The sequence below is a fragment of the Corvus moneduloides genome, chromosome 6 (genome assembly GCF_009650955.1).
Source record: "Corvus moneduloides isolate bCorMon1 chromosome 6, bCorMon1.pri, whole genome shotgun sequence".
Taxonomy (NCBI): Eukaryota; Metazoa; Chordata; class Aves; order Passeriformes; family Corvidae; genus Corvus; species Corvus moneduloides.
In genome coordinates this window covers 31,071,379-31,099,279 of record NC_045481.1, presented here as the reverse complement: position 1 = coordinate 31,099,279, position 27,901 = coordinate 31,071,379, and the positions used below count along the sequence as shown (strand labels likewise).

General features: G+C 38.5%; 1 protein-coding gene across 9 annotated transcripts in view; it reads left to right on the top strand.

Moving 5' to 3' along the window:
- Positions 1-27,901, top strand: part of MEIS2 (Meis homeobox 2) — a 174,240-nt gene that overhangs the window by 50,993 nt on the left and 95,346 nt on the right. For all 9 annotated transcript variants that reach the window (XM_032112307.1, XM_032112305.1, XM_032112302.1 and 6 more), the window contains exon 8: positions 2,102-2,247. In XM_032112307.1, the coding sequence (XP_031968198.1) occupies positions 2,102-2,247 (146 nt within the window). The remainder of the gene's footprint in view (positions 1-2,101; positions 2,248-27,901) is intronic.

The following is a 27,901-nucleotide window of genomic DNA, read 5'->3' as shown; positions in this document are numbered from 1 at the left end:
CACATGAACAGCTGATGAGATAGCTCCAGTGTCTGTATTTTGGAGAGCATATCCACCCAGGTTAAAATGCTGGGGTTGCCAAGGAGCAGTCAGAAGCCATTAGTGTTTGTGAGAATTTGCCTTGCAGCAGTTCCTTGGCGTAGTGGAAAGTGTGTGTGTGTGTGTGTGTGCGCGCACACGTGTCTGTGAGAGAGGGGTAGGGTGGAATATATGGGGAGTAAGAAAGCAGCAGAAAGGAGTGCTTTCTAAATAACCAACATATTGCGAAAGCAAACAGTTGGTTACAGTGTTTAGAGCTTCCATAATCTCTTCGATTAGTTTACTGTGATTTGACTCTCCTTTCTCTATCATTAATAGAAAAAAAAAAAAAACCACGAGAAAGAGAGCAGCGACTTCAGGGTCTTGCTCTGGTGTTTGGGCAGATGGAAAGGAGCTGCTCTGCCTTGGGGCAGGGTGGTTGTAATGAAGTGGCCTGTCAGTCTGTAAATAGTGAGGGTCATCTCTTCCATGTGATGGAGGGTATCACATTGCAGTGAAAATGGAAATGTCAATAAAATTAATCTGCCAGCTCTTTGCTGTGGCTTTTTCTGTCTCTCCAGTCCAAAAGGGTTGGTTTTTCAGAGGGGACACGGTATGAGAAAGGTGATCTGGCATGGGAGGGAAGATGGAGCTGAAATGCAAGTTTTGAAGCAAATGGACTGTATGTAGCAGCAATGTATTTCGTTTAGTAGCACTACAGATCTAGACGAGGCTATAGGAATTAGCTCGTGAATCTATAGCATTCCTCAGGAAGCTATGGAGCGTCTAGCTCAGGCTACATTGAGCACAGAGTTTATTGTTTTAGGCTTTCTTGGACAAGGTTTTTACTTAGCATGGGATTTATGGCATTTACTGCTAATGAATGTCTATTCTTAAATTACAAAAACCACCGTCTCAGCACAATTCCCAGATGTCCTTCCAGGACCTCGGCTTCTTAAACACCAGCAGGGAGCACAAACTCTCCACTTCTCTGTTTTCCTCTTTCGTGTGGCTCCGGGCTAATGATGTGTAAGGAAAACACAGCAATCTATAAAGTCTCAGTGCTGTCCCAGTATTCTTCATTTATTTTGCATTTGATTATGCCACAAGTCGGATCTTGTTTCTTTCCTTTTTTTAAAGTTATTAGTTCAAATATTAATGTAGGAATATGGCATATATTGCTGCTCTTGATTGATGCCTTCCCAAAAACAGGAAGACGTGCTCGTATGAATTTTAAGAAAGTAGGGGTCCTGCAATGCCTTGCCAGAAGAGTTTTTCAGATACATAATTTAGATGCCCTCCAGGCAGGCTTTCAAGGCATTTTTGCTGGAGGGCAAGAAAAAATAACTATGACTGTTAAAAGTAAATGATTTTTGCTAATGCACAATTAATGCCAGGGAAAAGCACAGAAGAGAAGGATGTTGATGGAAAGTTCTGATTAAGTGAGAGCTCTACCTTGATGTGCATCTTTTTTTTTTTTTAATGATAATGATCACTGATGTAGAGATGTAGAAGTTTTCATGTCATGCAAATGCTGCATGCAGGGTCATACTAGGTGTACGTGTTTGTGAGTGCGTGTGTATGTGTGCTGGGAGGTGATGGTTACGGGGAGGGGCTCATCTGACAGTGCGTTATGTGCACTGAACGGTGACATGGTTACTGCCACCTCTGCAGAGGGCCTCGAATATATAGACTACAGAACATTTAACTTGATTACTTATACGTACATATTCAGAATGGTTGTAGGGATGCATTTACAGTAAATGGGTTTTCTTGTGGCAGGTTTTCCCACACTGAATCCCATAATTGAAAAAGAGCTACTGCACTATGTCAAGCACACAATTATAATTGAATTAATGATATATGCATGTGTGAAACACAAAATTAGTATTTGGAGAGACACGGTTTTCTAATTTTTACATATTTGTATCAGCATTCTTATATAATGAGAAGCAGTATGTGCCTGATCTGACAAATGAAAACCCCCCTAACTGTGGTAGTGTCTTGGTAATTAATTATACTTTTGGCTTCTATATTTTGTTCATTAAACATCTTCTCCTTCCTGTTTTTCTTTTTGTTGTAGGTGATGGTTTAGACAACAGTGTAGCCTCACCTGGTACAGGAGATGATGATGACCCAGACAAGGACAAAAAGCGTCAGAAGAAAAGAGGCATTTTCCCCAAAGTAGCAACAAATATCATGAGAGCGTGGCTTTTCCAGCATCTCACAGTAAGTGGTGCCCAAAACCAAAATAAATTTCTATTCATGTGCCTGATGAGATTCATTTATCATTATTAGAAATCAATTGTCCCCATAGTTTTTTTGACCATTATTAGGTCTCAGTCTTTGTTGCTTTTTTTTTCCACGAGAATTTTTTTTTTTCTTGGGTCTTGGAATCATGACAAATCCCAAAGAAATCAATCAATCAATCTATCTATCTATCTATCTATCTATCATCTATCTATCTATCTATCTATCTCTATATATGTATATATATATATATATACACATCCTATAAAGCGAAAAAGAGAGAGAGTAAATGCCTTAGCATGGAACACCACCTATATATGAAGTAACCATTTTTGGCTTTGAACTATTCAAAATCTTCCTACGGACAGCAAAAGGGGAATTCTTGCTTTAGCACATATAAAGCTCTGCCTTCTGGATTCTTTATTGCTGGTCTCTGTTTACACAAACTTCATATGTATGTGGTGAAAGAGAAAGCCCTGGTCTGTGTGTGCTGACATACACTGTGGATGTTAGAGAAGTCAAAGCAGCAGCTTGCAACCTTGTCATTGTTACATTTTTGAGAGGAAATAAAGAAGACTTACATATTCCCTAGTTTTTCAGTTGTGTAACAGAGAGAATAAGCACCTTTTTTTGCTTCTCTTCAAGTCCATTAATGTTAAAACCCAGCCATATTCACATATGGGGAGAGAGAGATTAAATATCTGAAATAGCAGTGCTTTCCTTGGGCTTTTATTTGTCTGCTTGCTATTGGTTTTATGTGCTGGTGTTCTGTTGACTATTATAGCTTCACTTAGGCATCAAAATGTAGTTCTGCAGAAAACCTAGTAAAGCTAGTTTACTTCATGTGGAAAATGATGGAAATTGGTAAAACTATCAATTGATTTTCTTCCTCTCACTTTGAAATTGTTTCTCACTTGATAAGGTTTAAAATGCTAGCTGTTATTAACTACCTCTTCTTCTACCAAAGTTTTATAAATTTCCATGGTTTTATAAATTTCCTGCTGTTGGTTACAGTGTAATGATTCTGGGACCCGATTTATTTATGATAGAGACTATCGAACTGCTCTGCCAGCAGCACAGCTAAAGGGGGGAGCAATAGATTCACATTTCTAAACCATCATTTTGATGTAAGGACATTAGTAGCAAACTAAGGTGCATTGATCTGGCCTGTGGGGTCAGGATTAGCTGGAATAGCCAGTGTCTCTGCTGGAGTAGTGGTTACTCCTGCCTCTCAGCTATGGCCATTTCAAAGGTCAGGTGCCCTGTACCCACTTGGCTCAGAGGAATTAGACAGAACATGAGTCTCTGGGCTGATTACTTAACCAAAGACAAAATAATGAGTCCTAAGCAAATACTGACTAATTGAAAGGGCTGTAAATCCATTACATATTGGTCAGGGATAATCAGGAGTATTTAATCACTTTTATCTATTCAGGAGCACTGAAGCTGCAACAGCAAAGCCCTGAACCTTGCCATGTGCTTATTATTCTCATCATTATCAAAATTACTTCACAGCTGTTCTTTGCTACATCACCTCAGCTGGAGATTTACTAACCTGTAAAATGTTTTTAATTTGGAAGTCGAGTGAGTGCGAGTGGAGGGTTTTTCATTTAGCTGTAGGGTATCTTTAGACGAGTAGTACAGGCAGACAGCAAAAAGCAGGGCCACAAATGAACAAATTTGGTTTGTAGATATCTCCCTGTTAACTCCTGTTTCCTCTTATGAAATTTGTGATATCTTGGTTTTTTCCTCCCTGCCTTTCTTTCTTATGTGCTCTTTGAAAGCATTTGACACTTACTTTTTAAACAGTCAACTGCCTCTTGCTTCTCTTGAGAAAAGTCCTTCTGGCTTTTTGAAATCCCTTTTCCTTGTTTCTATCCTCTCTCTCCTGACCCTCTCCATCCTGCATGAATTAAGGAAATTTGCCATCACTGGTGAGGATGGCCTCACAAAAATCAGATTAAATGAACACAAAAAAGCCCCAAACCTTTTACCGTCCAGGCTTTAATGAGTTTGCAGGTGTTGAAAGATTTACTGCGCTGTAATTCTCAGACCTGCAAACTGATAATGGAGACCCCTGACCAGTGCAATGTAAATTCAGAAAGATTCTTGCCATAAACACATGCAGGGAAGGAAGAGAACTCCTTTCTTTTAAAGATCTGACACTTTTTCTCAAATTAGCTTGTCCATTCAAAATGTAACGCTGGCTGAGCCAGAACGGGGGAATCTGTGATATACAATTTTATTGTTTCAAATAAATATCTTTACAATGGCAGTCCATGATTCAATGTACATTCCTTCATTACTACTCTAACCTTATTTCAAATTGGTTTGTTCCTCCTTTGTGCTGTATGACCTGTTCATGTATTACAATAATCCCCTGATGTACCCTTTTTTCTTTCTCTCTCTCTCTCTTTTTTTTTAAAGAAACTAATTGAATTATCTCATTATTTTAATTTGTTAAGCAAATGTATTTTACGTCTCAGGATGTGTTCTTAAAGAAGGGGCTGCTTAGGCTTTGCCCCCTGAATGGGCCATTGGTACATTTTGACATTCATGCATTCATTAAGGAGAGGAACATAAAAGAGCTCTGGTTGTATTTTTTTTTCAAACACCCAACCAGCATGGAGCAACTTTTCCATAAGCCACAGGGGTCTCTCTACATATGTTCTCAACTGCAAGCCATTGTCACCTATTCTGAATACCTCAAAAGGACAAATAAAATACTAAAGGCCAACTGTAGCAATTGTTAGCTGTTAGTCTCAATATGACAAAAATCATTAACCTCTGATTTCCCTGGAAGGAGAGGCAGTGGCAGTCCATCTCTTATGGCATAGATTAAACCTAAAAGTCCTTTTGACTGTCAAATTCCAAGAGAGTAACTTAGATCTGACTAATTGTATTTACTTATGATTTTAAATAAAATGCTATTTTTTTTCCTTTATTCAACCAGTTTGCAAACTCCTAAGGCAGCCAATTTTAAAAATTGAATGGTCTAAGTGGCTTTTTTGAAGAGACAGGCACTTGAACTCTGATGTAGAATGAATGTGTCTGACAGGCTGTGTCTTTCAAAACAATTTCAAACCCCTATCACAGCTTCCATTTTGTAGTAACTTTAATTATATTTGAAATAGGATACACATGCATGTTTTTATTGTTGGAAATCAAATGCAAGGAGTAGAAGCTTCTGTCATGTTCTTGTTCACTTACTGAGCTCTGTCTTACATTTGGAATTACAACAGTACCGGAAGATAAAAGATCTGAGGATGAATTGGTTGGAAATGTGTATGCTTTTTCTGGATAATATCCAGTGTTTAAGAAAGTAGAGGAAATCCTAGTCTGGTAGTATAATCTTTTCAATAGTACATAAAGATTATGACATCAGAAAGGTAAACCTGACATTAAGACTGTTTTCAGTTGAGTTCAAAGGTGGCTAAAGAAAAGAAACAGCAAGAAATCTGACCCAAGCCAAGAGTTTATTCATAGCTTTGGAAGACTCCTTTTCCTCTATGCTAAGGAGTTCTTAGTACACTCAATTAGCCTCTCAGAGATCTCTGCTTTCCTCCCTCAAGTGCTCCCCTATTTGCCCTGCAAAGAACATATTTGATCACGAAGTGAAAACAGGAAGTGCTCAAATGTATAGACACCTCCAGCTTACACCAGTGTTGAGATTAGGATTTCTTACCAGCAGCTATAGAGCTGGTGCCCCTCCTCCCATGCCCTTTTGAAGGATGGAGGACCTTTAAAATACGCATACATAATCAGAAGAGAGGAAAGTTATAAAGGAAGTAATTATACCATTCTATGGACTTGTACCTCTGGTAGTTCATCCATTTCTGCAGCAGTGTGCCGAAGACTACATTTTTGCTACATTCAACATTTTCTCACCTTTTTTTACAGTGCTGGTAGAACAGTCTCATTTATGCTTTGACACTTACCTGGAGTGATGCCCTTTGTTAAAATTCTATTTTGGTTGTTTCTTTTGTTACAGTCTTTAAGAAGATGTGTATCTTAACAAATAGTATCAGGTTTAGCAATGGTAGCCTGCAAACTAAAGCCTTTTTTATGAAAATGCCAGATTTCCATCTGATAGTATTTGGGATGTCTCCCCTGAAGTCAGAGGAGTTGAGCTGGTTTTTCTGCTTTTTTTTTTTGCTGGCTGAAGTTCTGTCTTCTAACATTGAACAATGTAATTTTAGCCTGATTTCCACAGTCCTCTGGATGAAAATCTTGCTCTTTACACAGTCTATTGTAGAATATATTTTGGTTTTATCTGTTTCATTGTCAGGCTAGAGTAAGTTCTCCTGGAAGGTGGTAAAATGAACCAGCCAGAGCTTTTGTTCTTACCTGAATTAATTTTCTTAACTTGTCATATTCAGGTGTCCAGATTGCATAATATGAATAGTCGTACTGAAACTGATTTTTTTTTCTGTATTTATGTGGGTGTATCTGAGAATAAAATGTGTATCTATCATATTTTGATGAATGGCTTATCAAGCTTTTTATACAGGGAAGTTATTTTATTTATTCATTAGATTTGATTCTAGAGATGAATGTCATCAACCAAAGCCAATCTGGGAGCAAGTGTTCAGGGAAGTTGAATCCAACACACCTTCATGACTATCTCCTTCCGTATTGTGATTTTGGGAATAATACCTTAAAGAAAGGTTACTAACATAGCTGGCTATTGCACTCCGCACTGAACAGCTTACTTTCATATCAAACAGTAGAAGAACAGCTTTTCTCAGAGATGTGATTTGGGAGAAGCATTTTTCGCATTGTTGTTTTTGTTCTACTTTGAAAAAACAAAACTAAACCCAAAAATACAACAGACCTCTGACCAGTTAAAATGGTGAGAAGAAGGCTGGGAGGCTCCAGATAATACAGGAAAGTGCAGTCATTCTAATGAATTTCATGCATGTGTTGGAGTGCATTGTAACACGCACTGAGGGTACACAGAGGAGATGGACAATGTCCTCTGATTCTCCTGTAAAACTACCTGCACATGGGTTCATGTGGCTGCCATTTCCACCTCAGTGCGTCACAGAGTCAGAGAGCTGGAGGAGCCTAAGCTACAGTTTTATTCCAGGTCTGCTTTTAGGCAGAGCTGGCTGTGTGCTGTTTTCAGCAAGGTAATAAGTTACCTGCTGGTGTAGAACAGACCTCTTTTTACAAACACCACCCAGTTGGAAGCATGTCCTACAAAATAATATTGCGCTCATTTTTCAACTGGATAAACTTTTGTGAGGAGAGGTTAAATGACTTCACCCCCCAGTGCTAAAGAAAAGTCAGTACCTGAATGCTAAATTCTCATGACCTGTGGTCTTACGGTCCTCAGGATGACAGAGTTGTGCCTCTTTGTACCCCAGAGTTGCTTTGGTGTCTCACCAGAAGGGCTGGTGGTGGCCATTAACATTTGTAGTTATTGCTGCTGGGCACAGCCCTGCCTAATGTCAGCAGCATCCCCCTCCTGTCCTGCCTGCCTGCACTACCGTGTCACAAGCCTGGGCAGAATAAACCTGGAAATCTTTCTCAAAATGACACTTCTGATCCCAGGCTGAAAGGTTTCATCCTCCAAGTGCTCCTAGTCCTCAGCCATGAAATCCATCCTGAAGGTTTAGTAAGAGACCAAACATTCACATACCTTTTAAACGCCACAATCTTAAAAGAAAAGAGCTGAAATGGGATGGGGGTGGGGCTTTGTTTGTTTTAAAAATGGAATCTGAGATTAGATCTGACATTTCTACATCCACCCCCTACAGAAGAGGGAACCCAGGGTCATGGGGTGTGTGGGCCTCAAAAGCTAGCTTTGTCTGGGAGTGGTTAATCTAATCATTGTTACATAGACATCTGTTATTTCTTCTGAAAAATTGATGCTTTTGTGACACAATGATCCATCTATTTAGTACAACAGCCTAAGTAATTAAATTAAAAAAAGAATATTTTTGTGGGAGCATGTATTATAAAACTGCCATACCTCCTTGTACCAGTGAAAAGGCTGAGGAGAGGGAGAGGAAGATGGAGAGGGGCAGAGGGAGAGGAGTGCTTTAAGTCTCGCATTGTTTTCTGCTGGCTGGAGGAAAACATCTGTGAATTGTTTGAACTGAACCTTAGCAGGGACTGTCTGAATCTGTGTCATCTCTGTTTAATTTCAGGAAATGATGTCACAGCACATTAAATAACAATGCTGCATGATTTATTTTTACTTGTACATGCTGTCCTAAGCATTTCGGTTACACGGCAGTGTTTCCAATTAAGTGCAAGCTTTCGGTTTTAAAGAATATACTCAGTAATGCTTTTTTGGGAGGGCATGGGGCATGGAGAGGCTGGGTTTTTTAGGGGGTCACCAAGGTTCAGGGCTGTCGGAGGGCTCTGGGCCCATTTGTCATGTGCTTATTTGTAGTTGGGACTGGATGTCAGCTCTCTCGTCACCCATGGCAACCTCCAGGACTGTGGGTTTGTTACAAAGCCTGTCTGGGGGAGAAAAAAACCTAAATATTCCGAACCGATCCGTCAAAAGACCTATTAGATAGTTATAGCCAGGCCTATGTACTGTAGCTTTTGCCTCGATCAAACTTTCTGCACTCCCCCTTCTTCTGTAGAAGAATAGAGGACATAAGTCAATTCTGTCTGCCATCTGTCGCCTCTCTCCCCGCTCCTCAAATTAAAGAGACAGTCCAAAATTTAAATAATCGGATACAATCACAGGAAGCCGGCCTGGAAATTATTACATGTGCAATTGGTTGAGGATTTTTTTTACTTCTCATTTTATTTTGAAGAGGGGATCTTTATTGTACTTCTTTGGAGATCAAAATATGTTGTGTGTTTCAGCTTCAAAAATAGCATGCTGAGAAATACTGGATTTGCAGTGTCACTGGGTTGTTTTCTAATAGGATTCCAAGTTATATATAGGGTGAAATTCACACACACACATACACACCCTCCCCACCCCCCCCACCCCCAAAGAATCCCCAAATTGTGAATCCTGCAAGAGACAAGTAAATGAATCTCACCAGCCTTCGCCTCCTGCTCTCCCATCCCTTTCATCCCCTTTCTGTCCTCAAATCTGTGGCAGGCTGAGGGGCTGCAGCAAAGCCTTTTTTGGTGCTACTAGGATAATTTAAGCTATTGAGTCTACCTAATGGTCCTCTTCTAGGCCTGCTGTAAGAGTTTTTCACAGTACCCTGTCTGATATTAGCTAGCTATGCTTTACCTTTGCCTCTTCTTGTTTTCTCTTTTTACCACCCTGCCTGTTTTTGCCTCCTCCTCATCAACAGGCAACACAGTGTCAGTACTGCAGCAAGGTGAATTTCATTCATGTGACATATGAGGTCAGCTGATGCGAAACCATCAGATAATGTGGCTAGATGTTACTTTCCAATTTAATATTTTACCTGCCATTTTCAAGCATGGGATTCCTGAGAACAACAAAAAGCATGTGCATGGTTTTAGCCGAGGCTTGATTAAAAAGCCTCGACTGAGCAAGCTGAATGTGGCCTAGCAAAAGATAGGATCAGCCACTGTTTTTCTCTGGTTGTTATAGTCAGATTACAAAGCTTTACGGAGTCAGTATAGGAAGTAAGTGAAAAGAAAAGAAAAGGGAGCACCAAAGTCCAATTAATGAATTCCTTAAAGTAATTGAAACAAGGAAGTGTTAGTGACAAGAATTAGTTTATATAGAATTGTGGCTTCGAGGCTCACAAGGCAAAAGGTGGTTTAACCAAAGCATATGCAAATATAAAGTGTTCAAACACTTTTTTAACTCCAAAAACATTGCACTAAAAAATGTTGTGAACTGCAGCTTTTGAAGATCAAGATCACAGTCAGCTAGAGGAGATAATTCTTTGGGACGTGTTCAGGTTCCACTACCTAAAGCTGTTGTCATCAGAAAAGTCATAGTTCCTCCCTTTCTCTGTTGTGTGTGCACATGATTATATGTAGATATAAAATGTATTCTTAGGGAAAATACAATTGCTGTTGTTTGTGCAGTGATACTACCTCTCAGTTTTGCCACAGAATATGTTTAAAACTTTCTTTTCAAGATCCATGAGCAGGACAATTGGTTTCAAGGAAGTTTTTGGTAAAATTAGAGTTACGCTGAAAAATAAACCATGTTTCTGCCAACAGTTCCACAACTGCAAAGAAATAGATATGCCAACTCTTATTGCTGCCTAATGAAGAGAGTAGTTTGTGGCAGACAATATTACCCCTGGTGTTGTGGAGTTTGCCTTGAGTTATGATACCTAGAATACCATGCATTACATATTTTAGAGTTGATTGGCAGCAGTCATTTGTAATATCTAAAGCAATCATTGGCATCTCTAAAGATTCATGATTATCTTTAAGTATAATGGTCATACGGTTTTCATGCTTTTACATTTGTTATTTTTTATTTTTAACTGCTAGCCCCAAATCTGCCAAAACTAATTCCAGTTGTTTTGTCTGATACTGGGTGATAGGCCATAAAGATTTTTTTAAATCTTGGTTTTACCTTTTTATGATGACGTTTCAAAACATGTATTTTATTTGTAGCAGTTAACTACTTATGTCCATAAAATGTTTAACATCTCATGACGTACTCTTACAATCTGAGGACAATAAATCTGAGTACCTCAGTAAATAGCAGCAAATACTTTAGTTTAGTGTTTAAAAAAGAATCCGCATATATCAATTTGTTTAATGCTGTAGAAATTTGACTGTCATCAGGATCAACCTCTTATTTGGTCACTTAAAAGTGGGAGCTTGATAATCTGAAGTGGACATACTGTGGAAATACTATCTGACTATATCAGATAGCAATGGGAAAGCTCCTGTTCACTTTCTTAACATACACTAAATATGTGAAAGGAGTAGATTTTTGTAAGATCATGGCCTATTTTAGATGACTTTAAGCTTGTTATGTCAATTAAAGAAACTCCAAAGATGATGTAAGCTACATTGTTAGTTGATATGCTGTATACATACATGGATCTTTATAAAAGCAGTTACTTTTCCTCCCAGGTAAGTTAAAAAATTAAGATTCCATTCTTTGTGTTCCAATATTTGCAGATAATTCACAGATTTCTGCCTAATGATGTGTATCTCTCAGCCCTCCTTCCACTAATCCCTTTGAAAAAGCCAGAAAAGGTGTAGTGAAATCATAATGGGAGACAGGCAGAAAAACACTTAGTAAGTGTTAAATGCTCTAGCCACTTTATCCCCGAATTACGCTTAACAACTCTTTCAACGATTCCCTATTTTATGACAGAAAGACGAATGTCTTGGGTACTCAACTGTTTGTCACATTCTCTTGTGACCCATCTTTCTCAGCTGTTCTCAGGATGCTTTAGCACAAGGGAGCTCTGGTAGGCATGTGGAGTTACCATTTCTCTTTCTAGCTGTGGCCATGACAAGACACTGTGCCTTAGTTTCCCTGTTTAAACAGTATGGCATAATGATTGTGGCTGCTTTTTGAAGTGCTTTTCATATTTACAGATGAAAAACACTGTGTTAAGCCTGCATCTTGTACTTTGCAACAGCTGAATTACAGAGTATTACATTTCTGTTGTGGTTTTATCCTGCTGCTGAAAGAGCATGACAGTCATGCAATGCTTGTACAAATACCTGAACTTCTGTAGACTTTGAAAGTTCAGGACAACTTTCTCTTTTTGAAGGACCATTTAATATAAAATTAAAAGTGTAATGTTCTTGTTGGTCTACACTGAAGATGACAGCATATGATTTCTGCAAGCTACTTTAGTGCAAGTGTCTTGGGCTTGTGTTAATTTTGTCAGGTCTATTCCTTGCTGGTGACCTGATGTGGTGATGGCTGCATGTAAATGGTATCAAATATCTTTCCCAGAAAGCATCGCGAGAAAGAACATTGGGCATCAACTGCTGGCAGAGAGGCAATAGTGAGAAGAAAGGGAGTGTAACAGTATTAAAAAATGCACCTTTGTACTTCATGAAGTTGCTAGTGGATATTCCCCTCCTCAACAGTCCTGGAGTCTCCTGATGTGAAATTGGACTTTGGAAGCTTTCCAGCCAGTCCTGAGCATTTCTGCTGCCTCTTTCGACTCAGCCAGGTGCTTGCCACTTGTGCATCCCACTTGTGCATCCCACTTGTGCTTGAATGAAGAAGCAGGAAACAGGAGGGTGACAGAGTGAAGAGCAAGGGACTGAAGGGACATTGCAAAGTCCCCATTTCATATTGGAAAGGTCCCTGCTTACTAAGAACCATATGCAGATAGCTGACAGCTGTTTGGATAGTTCACAAATGAGCTATTCAGGGATATGGAGTGTTCATAGTGAGAAAGATCATGATATGTGTGATAGCAACAGGAATAAGGAATGTTATGTGGTCAGAAAAGTGATGTGTGTATTTGAGAGAGTCAGCAGAAAGGAGTATTGCATAGGAATGGTGGCACATGTAAATTGCAAAGAAAGCTGGTCAATTTGAGGGAACACTTCAAAATCTAAATGTTTAAAGAGTGCTTTAGTTTCAACTATAAAGGGTTATTCTGTTATCTCTTTCAGATGTAAAGTAGGAAATTAAATAGAAACATGTGTTAATTATTGTGAGCAAAAAAAAAGGGGGAGAATAATTTGATTCACTTCTCCCTTCCATCTTCTTTATTCTTTTGGTGGACTATTCCAAGAGTTGCGTTACCTGGTCTTGTCTGTTTTCAGTTTGATTTCTTCCAGTTACACAGGGACACTTTACTACATGATCTAATGTCTCTTAGGAAAGAGAGGGGCTTCCCGAGCTGGCATGAACTTCTCTGTGGATGGTGGGATGAACTGCAGAGTTTTAGGGTAATCCTATCATTCACATAATATGCCCACTTACACCTCAAGTTTAAACAGCCTACAACCTATGTGTGTGTCGTATGGTGGCCATGAACTGCCAAGCAAACACTTCCCAGACCAAAAAAACCCCATTACTTTGTACATACCTAACCAAAGCATTTGTAGACAATTTACTGCTGTAATTAATCTTAGCTGTCCTAGCTCCTATGAACTTATATCTGACAATTCTCTTGGATGCAACCAGCCTTCTGAGAAAAGAGACTCTTGCCACTTTCTCTCCCTTTTCTTGCCCAAAAGTTGTCCATTTAGAAAGCAGTAATGCTTTCAAAGGAGATTAAATCCCACTGTGAACCAGTGCAAAACTATATGTGCAGCAGGAGAATAAAATGAACAAGAATATGGTGTTTTTCTAGAATGGGTAAAAATAAACATAACCATAGAGCTGTGAAACTATCATGAATTTGGCTCCTGGGGTCTGAACCCTGTTCAAAGCCCCAGCTGAAAAGATACAATACTGCACTCTCCAATTCAGCAGTGCTCTAACATGTTCTACTGCCTCCTGAACAAGCTCTGCAGCAAACTTCTTGCTGAGACTGAAAACTCTTTCAAACAAGGCCTGGGGACTCATGAGCTTTCTACTCAGTAGTAGGCTCACTCCATGAAAAAGTATCTTGCCTAAATGAGGCCAAATATCACACAAGAGAGCTGGTGGGAAATTCAAACTGTTTTAAGCAAAGAAGTCAATAGAGTTGCTGTAGTGAAAGGTAATGTTCAGAGTGAGATCACCGTGTTAGGATCTCATGCTGAACATCAGGACTGGGGTTTTTTTCTTGAGGATTATGAAACTAGCCTGAGGCCAGTCTGGTGAGAGTCTGAGAAAGATACAGAAGGATGTTTGGAGAGCCTGGACTATCAGGGCCCTTATTCCCCAAAAAGGGTAACAGAGGCTGAAAAAAGATGAGAGAGACGAGAGCTGTATTGTTATTTCCAGTGCTCTTTCCATCCATCCCAAAAATACAAGATGTAGCCCTAGACAGAGAATGTGTATACTGAAGCAGTGAATAAGCACAGGCTACAAAGAGATAAGAGGAGAAATTACTGAAGAGGAGCGAAACACCTTGCAGGAATAATGGAATTCAGCAGCCAAACCCCAGTCGTTTAGACTGTAGAGCAATCTGTGGAAGTGCCTTTGCTTAGCACTTTTAAAACTAGACTCCAAAAACATATTTGAAGGTGTACTGCTGAGAAACATCTTGCATTCCTGGGCTTACACTAAAGTAGTGTTGCCTGAAGCTTTTCTCATATTTTCATGTTTTCTTATTAATGATTAAAAACTGAAAAGTATCTTGAAATTAGAGCTGTTTCCAGAAGGAAACCTTCCCAAATTTGGCTTCCTTCAGGTTTAAGTTTTTTGTTTCAACTTTTGTAATGACATTTCATTTATCTATCAGTGGAAAAATTATTGCAAAATTAACTTACAATGTCAAACTAGAAATGGGCTTGAGACACAAATTGAAGAATTAAGCTTAAGAGAAATATTTAATCACTGTTCCTTCAGGCATTGGGAGTGGATGCTGAAGGTCAGCCAGGCTTGGGCTCTGTCCAACTGACAAAGAAAGTGACTTCGTATTGAGGTGTAAAAACATCTCCCTTTCAGATATTCAGAGGCAGAGACTGTCACAACACATATCCTGCTCTCCATTCACAAAATGTGAAATTTTAGCAATATCCGGGTAAGGTTCAGGTCTGAAATCAACCCCTACCCATCTTAGTGTTCCCCAATATATCTGACATCTGCTCCAACATTTGCTCTATGAAACATCAATCCAAAACACCAAAAGTTGTTTGAGCATTCAAAATACAAGTGTTGATTTTTAAGGTCATGGATCCAATGCAAATTTAATGTAGAATGGGGTTGATTTACACAGAAGTTTGAATGCCAAAATGGGTGGAAAACATAGCTCTTTCACCTGTTTTTCACTTACAGACATTTATGGCAATTTAGCGCCATGATTCAAAAACAAAGCTTGTGCCCTCAGAGAGGCAGAATGACCACAAGAAAATATTGACTGAGTGCCTGCTGACTTCGACTGCTGAATTTCACACACAGCCTTCCTCAAAAGCAGCAAGAAGAAAGAGATCGTATTTTGAATTTAAAATGAAATTTTACTCTTGAACATTACTTTATAATAATGTAACTGTGGGGTTCCACGTTCATCTCAATGCCTTCCAGATCAAATGAACTCTGTTTTCATGGCAGAAAAATGCTTTATTTTTTTTCCTCTTTTTTATTTTTTCCTCCCCCATTGCCAGAATTAGAAATTTAGCCTTGGATCTTAGATCCAAGTCAGATTCTTTCTGGCTCATTTATTGGCAGTCACAAGGATTATACGATAACAGTAATGTTGCAATTACAATGGTAAAGCTATGCAATTACAATAATAAATAGACCATGGATTGGCCAGAAAAAAAGTCCAGTTTTCTTGCCTATAGCTAGACTGGCTTTATGAAGAAAAATAGCACAAACTTCTATTATGGATTGAAGTCAATGGCATTTTTTTGTCAGCAGAGAATCAAATGCAATTCAGATACACAGAGACATAAATCTGTTCAGTAAGTCAGTCACTTTTCAGAACACCACTGCTTAGTTTTGTTAGTATTTTTCTCCTTTTGGATATTTTTTTCTGTCTGGCACAACATAGGGTTAGTAAGTCAGGCACGTTTGGAAGGTTTTTAAAGAAGTGAAGCAACAGGACAAAGATCTCTTTTACTCCCTCTTAATTATGCTTCCCAGGAATGGGCTTATGTACCCATTTTAAAGATGCCATTGGCATGACATGCCTTTTTTAGGATTTTCCTATGCAGTTCAGAAGTTACCTGCTTGAGAAATGAGAGCAGAAGCTTTCCATAGCTTCATGTTGGAATCCTCCTAGCTGCAAAAGCAGTGAAAACTGACCTTTGCTCTCCGAACAAGGAGTCTTCTGGCATGGAGCTTAGTTTTTCTACTGCTCTTCACAACTGTAAATAATGTTAGTATACCCTGAATTCAGTGCATGCAGCACTTTACATTACTATTGTGTATCTTAAAATAAACAACATTGCAAGCTGTTTATTTTGGTGTTACTATGTATGCATTTTTTAAACAGTGGTTACTTAAACAAACGTCTCTGTTCCCACAGCACTTAAAAGCTGCTGTTTGCTCACTGTGGTTTTTGGGTTTTGTCACTTTTGTTTTGGTTGTTTCTGAAAATCACACTGGAGGATACAGAAGACAGGAGTATGTTGTACTTGTTCCAAACAAATGCTTCATGTCACAGCTTTTTCTTTGTGCCAGTTTCTCCCATGTTCCTAGCAGAAAGAATTTTGGTTTAGCTCAAATATAGAGTTCACCAGTATTCCAGATTGGTTGCAACTGTCCTCAAATGAATTTCTGCAGGCCAATCAGGCCATGCATTTGTTATCAGAATTTGACCCTGAGATAGCAAAATTGTTTTAATTACATTAGTACTGATTATTTATTCATTGCTCAGCAAAACAAAAGATGCGGGGGATGAGAATTTAGGGAATTGAGGGTTTCCACATCTTCTTTCATCCTCTCTCATCAGTCTTTATTCATCCACCCTAGAAACCTCAAGCGCCAAGCAAACTTCTGTGGTTGGAAATGCTGATATGAGGTTGATGAAAAAAGCCATTATCAAAGACATCAACCTTTCAAAGCCACATTGCCACAGCTTAGTGGCCCTCTACGTACACAGGGAACTCAGAGGGCACTTGCTGGTCTGACACAGTTCTGCTAGAGGGCTACACTTTTTCACCTATAGCAATGAGCTTTTGGTGATGGCTCTGCTTCTTCTATGCCATGTATACTGTTCTCAGGTCGTGGTGTATTTGGCTAAGTCTCAGTAAAAGGTTAAGGAAAAAATGTTTTTCTCCCTTCGCTCACTCTCCCCACCTTCGTAAAAGGTGTCTGTGGTACCTCATAATTGTGATAGTTGTTCTGTAGTTGCTCTGTTCCACTTTGCCAATTTCTCCTAGGTAATCTTCAATTAGCCCTTTTTGCTGAGAAAGAAAAATACTTATCTGAGTCTGTAGAATTGTGTCTTAAAAAACTAAGAAATTGGAGGCTTCCTCTGTATGAATATTGCACAATTATAAGGAAAACTGAGGATAGCATAGCAAGGCTACCATCAGTATTTCTTAGCAGAGGCAACAGTGGTAGGTTGAAGGGTATGTGTTTTTAAAAATGGGTGGTCAGCTTACCAGCTTCTGCCCTTATTTTGGAGTAAAAGGTGCCTGGGCAGTCATGAAAGTGATGAGGTGATTCCTGTGTGGGAAAGGTTTAACAAGAGTGCTCTGACAAACATGGGAGACAACACTAAACAGTATCGGGTACTGAACTAGCTCCGTCCAGACTTGAGATCAGAACAGCAGAAGAGTTTGGTTTCCTTGCGCTTGGATACAGCTGAGAACTAAGACTGAATTATTCATTTGTAGAACTTGTAAAGGTTGACTGTATTTTTGCAACAGAAATAATCTCTTCACTCAACTGCTAATTGCCCCATGATTTTAATCAAGCAAGATTCTTAGATAAGGAAAATTAGTGTTTGAGAAAAATGGTGAATGCAGTTCTTTTGCAATTTGTGTAGACTGTAAACCAGTTTGTCCTCCTTAATTATGGTCTTCAAAGATAAACAGGTTGAAGAGTGTGTTGCAGTCCTTGGCACAAATATAGCATATTTCAGTGCTTTGTTGAGCAAGCTGTGTGTTTTTGAGAAAGAAATAAAAAGTTGCTTGCATATTTTAATGTAGTTAAGATTTATTATTTTTTATTTATAGCTCAGCAGGTGTTGATTTTCAATGTTGTGTATATGCTCATTTGCTTCTGGACTTCAATACACTGGATAACCCCTGCTCTCCCAGTAGGACTATGTGACAATTAAGGATGAGAGGAGCATTTGATAGAAAAGTGGCCAACAGCAGAGCAGTCCAACAGCAGTTGGACTATGTCATTCTATCTACTGAGGGAGGACAGTATAATATACCAGTGTTCCACAGCTTTCCTTTTCACTCCTAGCCTTTTAATCTAATTTGCAGAGCTATTAATTTGTTAGCTTGTTTTTTTATTTTCACCTGCTGATCATTTTTCTCCTAATCAACCATGAGTCTTCCACAACTTTTCATCTGCTTCACTCACTGAGATATGGATTAAATCTGCTTCAATGCTAATATATACATTTAAAATAGTTTTGCATGCTTTTTTTCAGTCTAAATACTATGCCTACAGTCTAATTTGTGACTGAAATTACTAACATCATTTACATCTGTAGGTGAACACTCTACCTCTTCTATCTGAGAGACAGAAGAAGGCAGAATGATGAGCATTTTTAAAATGCTGCTAACAGAAATGAAAACTACTTAGTGGCAGCAAAGTTTTGAGAAGGAGCAGGTGACATTAAATATTTTAAAAGTATTCTAAGAAGTGTTTTTATCTTGGTTTTCACTAAATAAAATATGCTCTATTGGCCAGATGAATGCTCCACTGAGCCAGATAAGGGTCAGCAGCGAGTGGTGATGAGGCAAAGAAATGTTGCAAGTGTAGGAAGATCCCAGAATTCCCAGTATGTTCTCCAGGCTTCTGGTGGGCAGAAGTTTAAAGACTTTCAGAGTTGGAAGTTTACATCCAGATCATAATGTTTAAGAGCCATTGATGGATCTACATTTTATTTTCAGGCCTGCTATGGACCTAACCATGTATTCATGGTCCACATCAGAAAATACTGTAACAAAAGGATTATTTGAATAATTGGGGACATTTGTTAGAATATTTTATGATGTGGAGTGGAACATTTGAATAAGCTTCACATTTCTTAATATGTGGACCTAGGTTTCTAAACTGTATTGAAAAAAAAAAAGAAAGAAAAGAAGAGAGAGTGAGGATATCAGATTACACTTGATTTTAAATTAAACCTGCTTTCTTTCATGTAGTAACAGGAGAAACTTAGCAGCCCCGTGGTTTTCTCAGAAATTTTCATGAAGTGTTCGGAAAATTTTTTCTTCTTCATTTGGAGGGAACCCTGATTAAAACTCTAACCATTCCACATCTTTCCAGCGTCCTATTCTCCATTGCTCTGATCCTGTTCTTCACATGATTGATTCTGGCAAAATAAAACACTGATCAGCCCATACATTTGGTAGAGTGCTTTTAAATAAATATCCCTGCTGTGTCCTGGTAGAAAGCAGTCACACAGTTTTGACATAACCTAATCATGTGCAAAGCTAAACCTTTAGTAGCTAGTTCTTGCAGACATTTTTTTTCCCCTTTTTCCCCTCCCCTCTTCACATGGCCCCTTCAGAGCTGCTGGAGGGCGTTGTTGAGAAGTTGCTACCGTTGATACAGTTGCTATTAATCACAGTCTGCCGTGATGTGACGCAGGTTCTAATAACATCCCATTGAGCTGCCCTTGTATGCTGGAGGCTTACCAACAGCACTAGGCCTTTGATATTCATCTCACACCAGGGTAAAGAAAATGTAGAGTTAAAAAAAAAAACCCAACTGCAAATAGGCAAAGAACAAAAAAGGGGGAAAACATAGCAAAATCAAAAACAGACACGGTTCTGTGTGCTGCTTCGTTTACCATGGGAGCAGCAAAGCTATAAATCTCTGCTGTGTTGTTTGAAAATTGAACATGAGGCTGCTAAATTTATCATTCATTCTTTGTTGTTTCTGCGTAGTAGCTGCCTGACTTGGCTGACTTTGGTTTCTGTCCCCTCCTCAATAACAATTTTTGTTGTCATTGTTGTTTCAATACATTACACACGCAAATCAAAATTTTACCGGATCAAAGAGTATTGGAGGATTTAGTAAAGTGCTCATAAAGGGGAGGAGGAACAAATTTGCTGCATGCTACACATCATGCTTCCTTGGCAACTGACTCCCTCACATTCATAATTACAGGAACATAATTTTTAAAAAGCAGCATGGGCGGGGGGAGGGAGAGGGAACACTTCCTTTGGTTAAAGACATTCACAACTTTTAAAAAATGTGAGTCTTTGAAAATTAGAAAAAAAAGTTCACCCATATGCTCCGTAAAGATTAAACCTGGAGCCTGATAGAACTGCACAATCACCTTCTTTTGTTAGCACTTCTTGTCCATGTTGAACTGCAAAGAAAAAAAGGTGGAAAGCAAGCCTGCTACAGATGTGACTGGCTATGAATATTCATGAATGCTATTGCTCCTCCTTTTCTACTGGCATCCAAGCCATTCTGATCTCCCTCTCTTTTTTCCTCTTCTCCTTTCCATTCCCTTTCCTTCCTCAAGACTGAACAAGACTACAGTTTTATTTCGGTAACAGCCTGGTACGATACAGTTATCAGTGGCCTCCGAAGCCTTTTATTTCCATTAAAAAAAAAAAGAGAGAAAAAAGAAAAAAAAAACAACCAAAAAAAAACCCAAAGGAAAAAAGAAAAAAATTGTAATTATCCACAGTTTTATGAATCCACCTCCCCTTAATGTTCATTATTTAAACCAGCAGCAATTACAAGTTCAAAGGGGTTTAGAGGGCCAGCAACCCGCATAATCACTGCCAAATTAAGCGGGACTCATTCGTCACAGAAGAGTACACTCTGAGCAGTGAATCATGCATGCAGTGACAGGCACTGATTTACATAAAGACGAAATCTGTGCCCTCTAGGGCTGAGTGTTACTTTATCTCAGTGGCCCTGTGATATATGCATTTTCTTTTGGTGTTAGGAAGGTTCAGAGACTGATGCTGTCTAATACATTATATTTTATTCTCACTAGCATCACTACTACTGCCTAACAAATACTAATAAAATACTGCCTAAACTAATTCATGTATATGTGTATTTAACTAACAATAATCAAAACTTCAAGGCTCTTGAGTTTTTAAAGGCAAAGTTTTATCCAGAAAAACATCCTTTTCTAATCTGTTTATAATACTTATGAACCTCTTGAATTTGTGTTTTTTTTTTTTTTGTTACCAGTTTGCAGGTCAAATACTCATTCTTGAAAAAGACTACTTTTATTCTCCACTGCCCCCACTCCCTCCCCTGCCCCCCCGTAGTGGTTTAACATAATATTTTTTGAGTAAATGTAAGTACTTGTACATGTAAGTACATGTACAGTGTCAGAGGCTGAGACTGAATGTATTACTTTATCCCTAGTTTGTTGGCTATCCAAGGTGTTTTAAGTCAGTGTGGTTCCTCCTGACAGAGACATTCTGTAGGGTCTGGAAAAGTTACGTCCATTAAGGGCATCTATACATCTGACAGTGGAAGACGAATCTTTTCTGTTAGAAAGGTGTCCCTTATTTTTATCACGCTACTCTGCCTCTGATAATGAACTGTTTAAAGATGCTTTTATATTCTGCTTGAAGACTGAGTTCTATGCAGTTCATTTACCTACACCCACTCACATAGGCAAGGTGAATAGGTCTTGACCCTTCAGGTAGCAGATGTATCCATGCAGGGTGTATCTGTAGTCTGATACTACAATGAAACCAGAAAAGTAGTTTTTGTGGAATCATTACTCACCTTTAGCTACATTAGCTGCTACTCTTCACCACAACACAACACAACATAACTGTCATATGGACAGTACATACAGTAGTTTGGAAATGGTACTTATCTCTCCTCCCTTAGGGGTGGCTCCTCAAAGTTTATTTAGACATGCACTAGCTACAGTTTGTGAGAGGCCTCCTTAACATATAAAAGCACTTTACATAAAAGAGTTTGACTCCCAGCTGTCACTGAGACACAGCAGAATGACCCCAAAACGTCTGTCTATGGCACCTTGACACCGATGCTGTTTCTACACCAGTTCTGGTGCAGAGAGGAGGTAGCTGGTGGTGTCAGAAAGCAACCGCTGTCTGATCAGCCCTTCTTTTGCCTTGACATGCTACTGCACTCAGGACTGTGCTGTAGATCTAGCATCGGTGGCTCTCCTCCAGTTGTGTAAGTCTGTCTGGTTTTGGTCCCATTAGGCAATTTCGCTGGTGAAGCAGAGCAGCAGTGTTCTGTATGTGAATGGACAAGCTCATTTTTGTACAATGTCACTTGCATATGAAAGAGATCCATATTGCATGTACAAATCACACAGGAAAATGTCATTTGCATATGTCATTGCACTTACTGTGCAGGTGACTATGCATCTACGATGTCCACCTCAACACTATGTCCTCTGATAGAAGCTACTGAAGGATTTGAATAATTTAGGTAAAGTTATGACAAAGCCTAGTCACAGCATCTTTTTAATTGTATTGGCTACAGTATGTTTAGAGTGGACACTGAAGTTCTTATGGGCATAATTTAGTATCACTTTTAGATAGTAGTGTACATTACTAGGAAACAACTTTATGGTTGGTAAACAGAAGTTGTACTCAATCTCAAATGGATGTAATTTATGCCACTGTAAAATCAGATTAAATAGATAGTTAGTGAAAGGGAGATTATAATGTGGATTACGAGTTTTTTGTGAAGGTCTGTAAATGAAAGTGGGGTGAAGCTCTTATGTGATGGCAGCAGATTTGTGTGAATTGACTGGTTTAGGTTTATTCTATTATGCATTACGAAGTTCATGAGTCACTGAAGTCTATACTAAAATCAATGTTTGCAATATTATGTATCAAATAACTAATTTCTACCTTTTTATTTTATTAAATGCCTAAAAGATGTTAAATTACTATTTAAATAGTGGAAATTCTTTAATGTTACATTATATTTTCAAAGAACATAGAAAGTAATGTATTGATCAATGATGGAGAGATGTGGAAATGAAAACCTTTTTGCCATATTGTACTCTTCTTTGCTTTATTGAATCAGAGCAGTTTAATGTAAAGGACATGGCCTCTAGGAGTCAGAGTAGCATGTCACAGTCTTCCTTTGGATATTTCTGACTTTAAATTTCCGTATATTTATTGTGGTCTTCTACAGAAAAGTGAAATGCTGAAATATTTTAAATCATGTTCCCATGGAAGAGTTGTCCGAAAGGAGTTGTAAAGCCTTTGCCCTGTAATTTCTCACTTTGAGCTCACTCATCTTCATCAACAGTTTAAGTTAAGATGTCAAATTTTGTTGATCTAGCTTTTAAGAACTGCTGCAACAGGATTCATATTTTGTCAAAGTGACAAAGATTTTTGCCTTTAAAGTACAGAAGAGTAAATTAAGCCTGGTTTTGGCTGGATTTAGAAAAGAGCACATGGGCATGCCTGGAATAGAGACACTGGAGTTGTCTCATCCACATCTACCTCATTTTAAATGTAAAAAAACTAACCTTTGGAACTGGTGGGACTTAGGAAGATAGTGGAATTGCAGGATACTGGGTCCCAAGGCTCTTTTTAGCAGTGGTCAATGCTCCTGGCCTGAGGGAAAGGAAAACAATGAAAAGAAAGTGGCATTTTGATTTGAGATCTAATTTATGTGACTATATCCAAAAGTGTATCAGTATCACCTCAAACCCAGAAATCTGGGATTCATAGCAGTCTTGCAGAGGTATGGTAAGTGCTGTAAGTTTTTGTGGTATTTTTTTAAACTTGGGCATCCTTGCTTTCAGCCCTACTAACTGTGATGTGGCCGATATGGTGAATATATTTAAGTACCTAACATGGAAAATATCTTGTTTTCTTTCACTCTTGATCTTGTCCATCAGCTTTCAGATTAAATTTATTTTGATTTCTCTGTTTTAACTATGGATGTAGACTGTTGGGAAAGGCTTGGAGGATACAGTTGCTTTAATGATCAAATTCCCTTTCTCCTTGGTCTAGCCTGTATGAAATCTTGATGCAGTGTAGAACTAAAGTGCCCATCAATGTTCCTTTTGTTGGACATGCTTCATATATTGTAGTGAAGTTATATGCATCCACATAGGTTGTTAGGAAAAACTTAACATGCCACCAATGTGCAGGGAGGGAGAGTTAATTGTGTCGATGTCCCAAGACTACACCAGTGACCGGAGCACACTGTAGTGGTCATATGAATCCATCTTGAATAAAAATTAAAAACAGGTTTTAAGCCAATAGCCTAAGGTAAAATCTTAGTGTTAATAAATGTGTGCAGATGAGTGAGATATTTTTCTGTCTTTATCATTTATAAATCTCAGTACTGTAGATATAGGGACAGACATCTAGGAAAGATTAAAAATTAAATTGGCATATGTTTTACCATAACTGATAAGCACATGTTGTGTTTTTCTATACAGAAGTATCTTGTTTTGCAGTCCAGAAGCATTCCCAGAAGGGAACATGACTGAGCCTCTTTTCTTCCCGAGGGGTTGGGGCTTTTTTCAGCTCCCCTACACTGCCACCACCTTGTGTTGCATTAGCCAGAGGCTTTTCCTGGCCCTGCAAACACCAGTTCTCCTTTGAGCAGGTTTTTCTAATGCCACCTCTCAGTCCAGCAAAGCATCCATGTCCTCTTCCCCTGTGCCCTGGCCACAGGAAGATTAGAGGGGCAAGTCTTCACTTGGTGCTAATGACATAGTTCCAATGAAATCCAGCTTTTGCTGGCAAGCCTGATGTGTAGACTGAAGAGCAATGACTTTTTATACTGTCAAGCTTGGCCTAGGCCCCTACTTCTGCTCAGAAATTAATGATCTGCATTTTTGATTGCCACAAAAGGCACCCTTACAATGTTGATTTCCACTTTTACTGAATTTAGCTCTGAAGGAATCGATGTCTGCAGTGGCTGGATAACTATAGAGTTTTGCTTAGCTGCTGTATATAAATTCGCAGATGCCCCAACAAAATTGTTTGATGCACCTTTAGAATCTGTTTCAAACTCGATCTCAGAAGAAAGTAGGAAAGTGGGTCCTGTGTTGGCACAATACAATGGTCACTGTACAGTGAACAATTAACACAAAGATTAGTAAAGACCCCTAAATTGGGCATGCACATATCAAGTTACATCCAGAGCACATATGTGCTCCATTGATTTCTAGATACACTTCTGAAGAGTCTGTTATCAGACAGTAGATTTACAGCATCTCTGAGAGTCCTCCTGTTTATACTGTTTTGACTGAGGCTTTTGTAGCCCCTGATAGTTCCTGGAATCAGGGAATGACAAAAGTCACCTCATCTTCACCATGCTTATGCACTGAGAACAATTTTTTGGAGCCGGTTTTTCTGAAATGGAAATCCTTTGATTTCCTCTGACACTTATTGATGCTTACTTAGGTGACTTGTCCAGAAACCAACCATGCAGAAGAATTCAGGACTTTTTTTTTCTTTTTGGCTTCTAGCCAACATCCAGAAATCATGCTTTAAAAAACCAGTCCATGTCATCTAAAAGAAAAAGAGCATAATACCTTTCCAGATGTTAATTCTTTTCATGATATTTTGCAGCTAAGTTTTTTATGCTAATTGTCCACACCTTCAGGGTTTTTTATTGTTTTGTTTTTTTGGTTTTTTTTTAAATCAGTAGCTGTAATATCTGTATCAAAAAAAGCTTAAAAGAGTTATTACAATTTTCCAGCAAATGGCAGACTTCATCTTTTAGGTGTTAGAAACTTCAGGAACGATTTTAAATTATTTTTGACAGTGGGTTAGCATGAGTGAAAGTCTTTATCTAAAGATCCCACCTGACTTTCTGAAGCACTTAAAATATTACCAGAAAATTTGTTTCTGTGGCTTATTGTAGAAATAAGTAGGTATGTGAATAAAGTTTCTGGTGGAAAGGAATGATACTCAAAAGAGTTTAAAGATGATAATTAAGTTTTCTTTTGCTTTTGGTTGTGTTTCTAAAACCAAAGTTCAATATTAATATGCTGAGACCAGTGATCATGCCTATATTTAAGAAACCCTTTCTTTCCTGTTTATTGATGGTAAACCAGCTAGATTTTTAACTGTTTGAATGAATATCAGAGAAGGGAGGTCCAGCAAGAGTATGACTTCACTATATACAGTTATAGATTACTTCAATACCATTTTACCTTCTAGTCTCATGACTTTACCTCCAGTTGCAAACACCATTTCTGCTACTGGACTTCAGCTAGGTTTGTGTCCCATCTCATAAATACCATGGCCTCAGTTGGTGTCGTGACCCTTTATTTAGGCACCACTGTCCTACATCATTGTGCTTGACCAGCCTGGGACATGAATCCAGATTAATTTATTCTGTGAAGGTTTAGAGTAGAGAAGCATCCACTTTGTTTGCCTATGTTATGCAAAATATAATTTCCAGGTAGATGCAAATAACACTGACAATAAAATAATTAAAGAAATAGATTTATTTTTTTTAAAATTGAGGTTACCATTCCTTTTAAGTGTTCTTTCTATAGACTATTCTGAAACTAATTTACAGCTGTACAAATGATAGTTGAATGTTTTTATCTGTGTATGTAGCTTAAATGACTGTTGTTAACTGTATGCTATTAGGAATACCACCATGTGTACTGTTAGAGAAGCTATATATCTGATAAACCCAAGTCCCTAAATACAGAGTATTGATAACAGATGTTAGCAGTTTGCCTATGTACCTGGCTTAAACTATATGATAGAAAAAATGTTAGATCATAAAATCACTGATGTTCATTGTGTATTTGAGAGGTACTTCAAGACTGAGGTCTCCAGGCTTAGGATATGACCAGGTGGGACTGATCCAAGATCTGCAGGGACAGTGTAATGTAAGGTGCTGCCATACTGATGAAATATCTGGGATACATGTCAAAACCCCCAACTGCTCAATCAACATAACAGCATTTTACATGCATCATTGGTTGAGAGTTTTTCCTATATGGAAACATAACTTTCATTTTTTAGCCTACCTTAGAAGACAACAAACTGGAGTATCTGTGCAGCTACTACAGTACTGTAAATGAAAAGCACTAAAGTTCCTGTCTGAGCTGCAGAGAAAAAACCCAAAACCAGCAGGACAGCACTTACATCGAATTTAATGTTGTCAGATCATTTGGTTTCACCAGAACTGCTTTGGTTTACTTTCCTCAGAGCAGTTTAAAAGTTGTTTAGCCCTTCAGGAGTTTCTACTCACTTCCTAATCGGAAGGAACAAAATAAACCTATGGAAACTATGTATGCAATTGGCAAGGATTTCAAAATTGGTGTGTCCTTTGGTCCACAGACTAAGCTTGACCTATATATATATATAGACACACATGTGTGATTCATTAATGGTAACAGGGAATTTTTTGATATGACTTCTCATGCATGTCTCATACAAATAAAATAAATTGTGTAGTCTTTTGACATGATTTATATACTTAGGACTTGATCCAATTCTCAAAAAAAATAATGGAGAGTCATCTTTGAGAACTAAAGCCAAAAAAGACAGTCATAAGCTTTCACTATGGAAAGGGAAGGCTTGGATTTTGGCAAAGCTTTTTTGGTTTAACAGATAAATATTTTAATTAAGTTGCCCTTGAAGATAGCAGAGATGCCTAAAGACTGACATCTCTCTGCTTAAACACCAACAAGAGTCATTCAAATGAAAGAGGGAACCAAGCCTTTCCACAGGGTCTAGCATCAAACCTGTCTTACAAGTTACTCTGCTGAAATGCTCTCCAGTGCTTTCGGCTGAGACAGACAGAAAATGTGTCAACAGGGTTGTGGGCAGGGTATGCAAGGCAAACATTTGTGCACAGAGCCCAGGATTTTGAAAGAGCTCAGTGAAAGTGGTGAGCACTGTTGAAAAGTTATCTGTTGACATTGTGATTTGTTCTAAACCTGGCCATAGGAGCAGGTTTGAAATTATTTTCACATAGGTCACTCAGTGCAGCCACTGAGTGAAAGATTCACTGATTTCATTCAAATTCAAGTCAGTGTCAGAGCAGCAATATAAGAACCTAAAGACAGGCAGTGAAGCATTACTTTGGAAG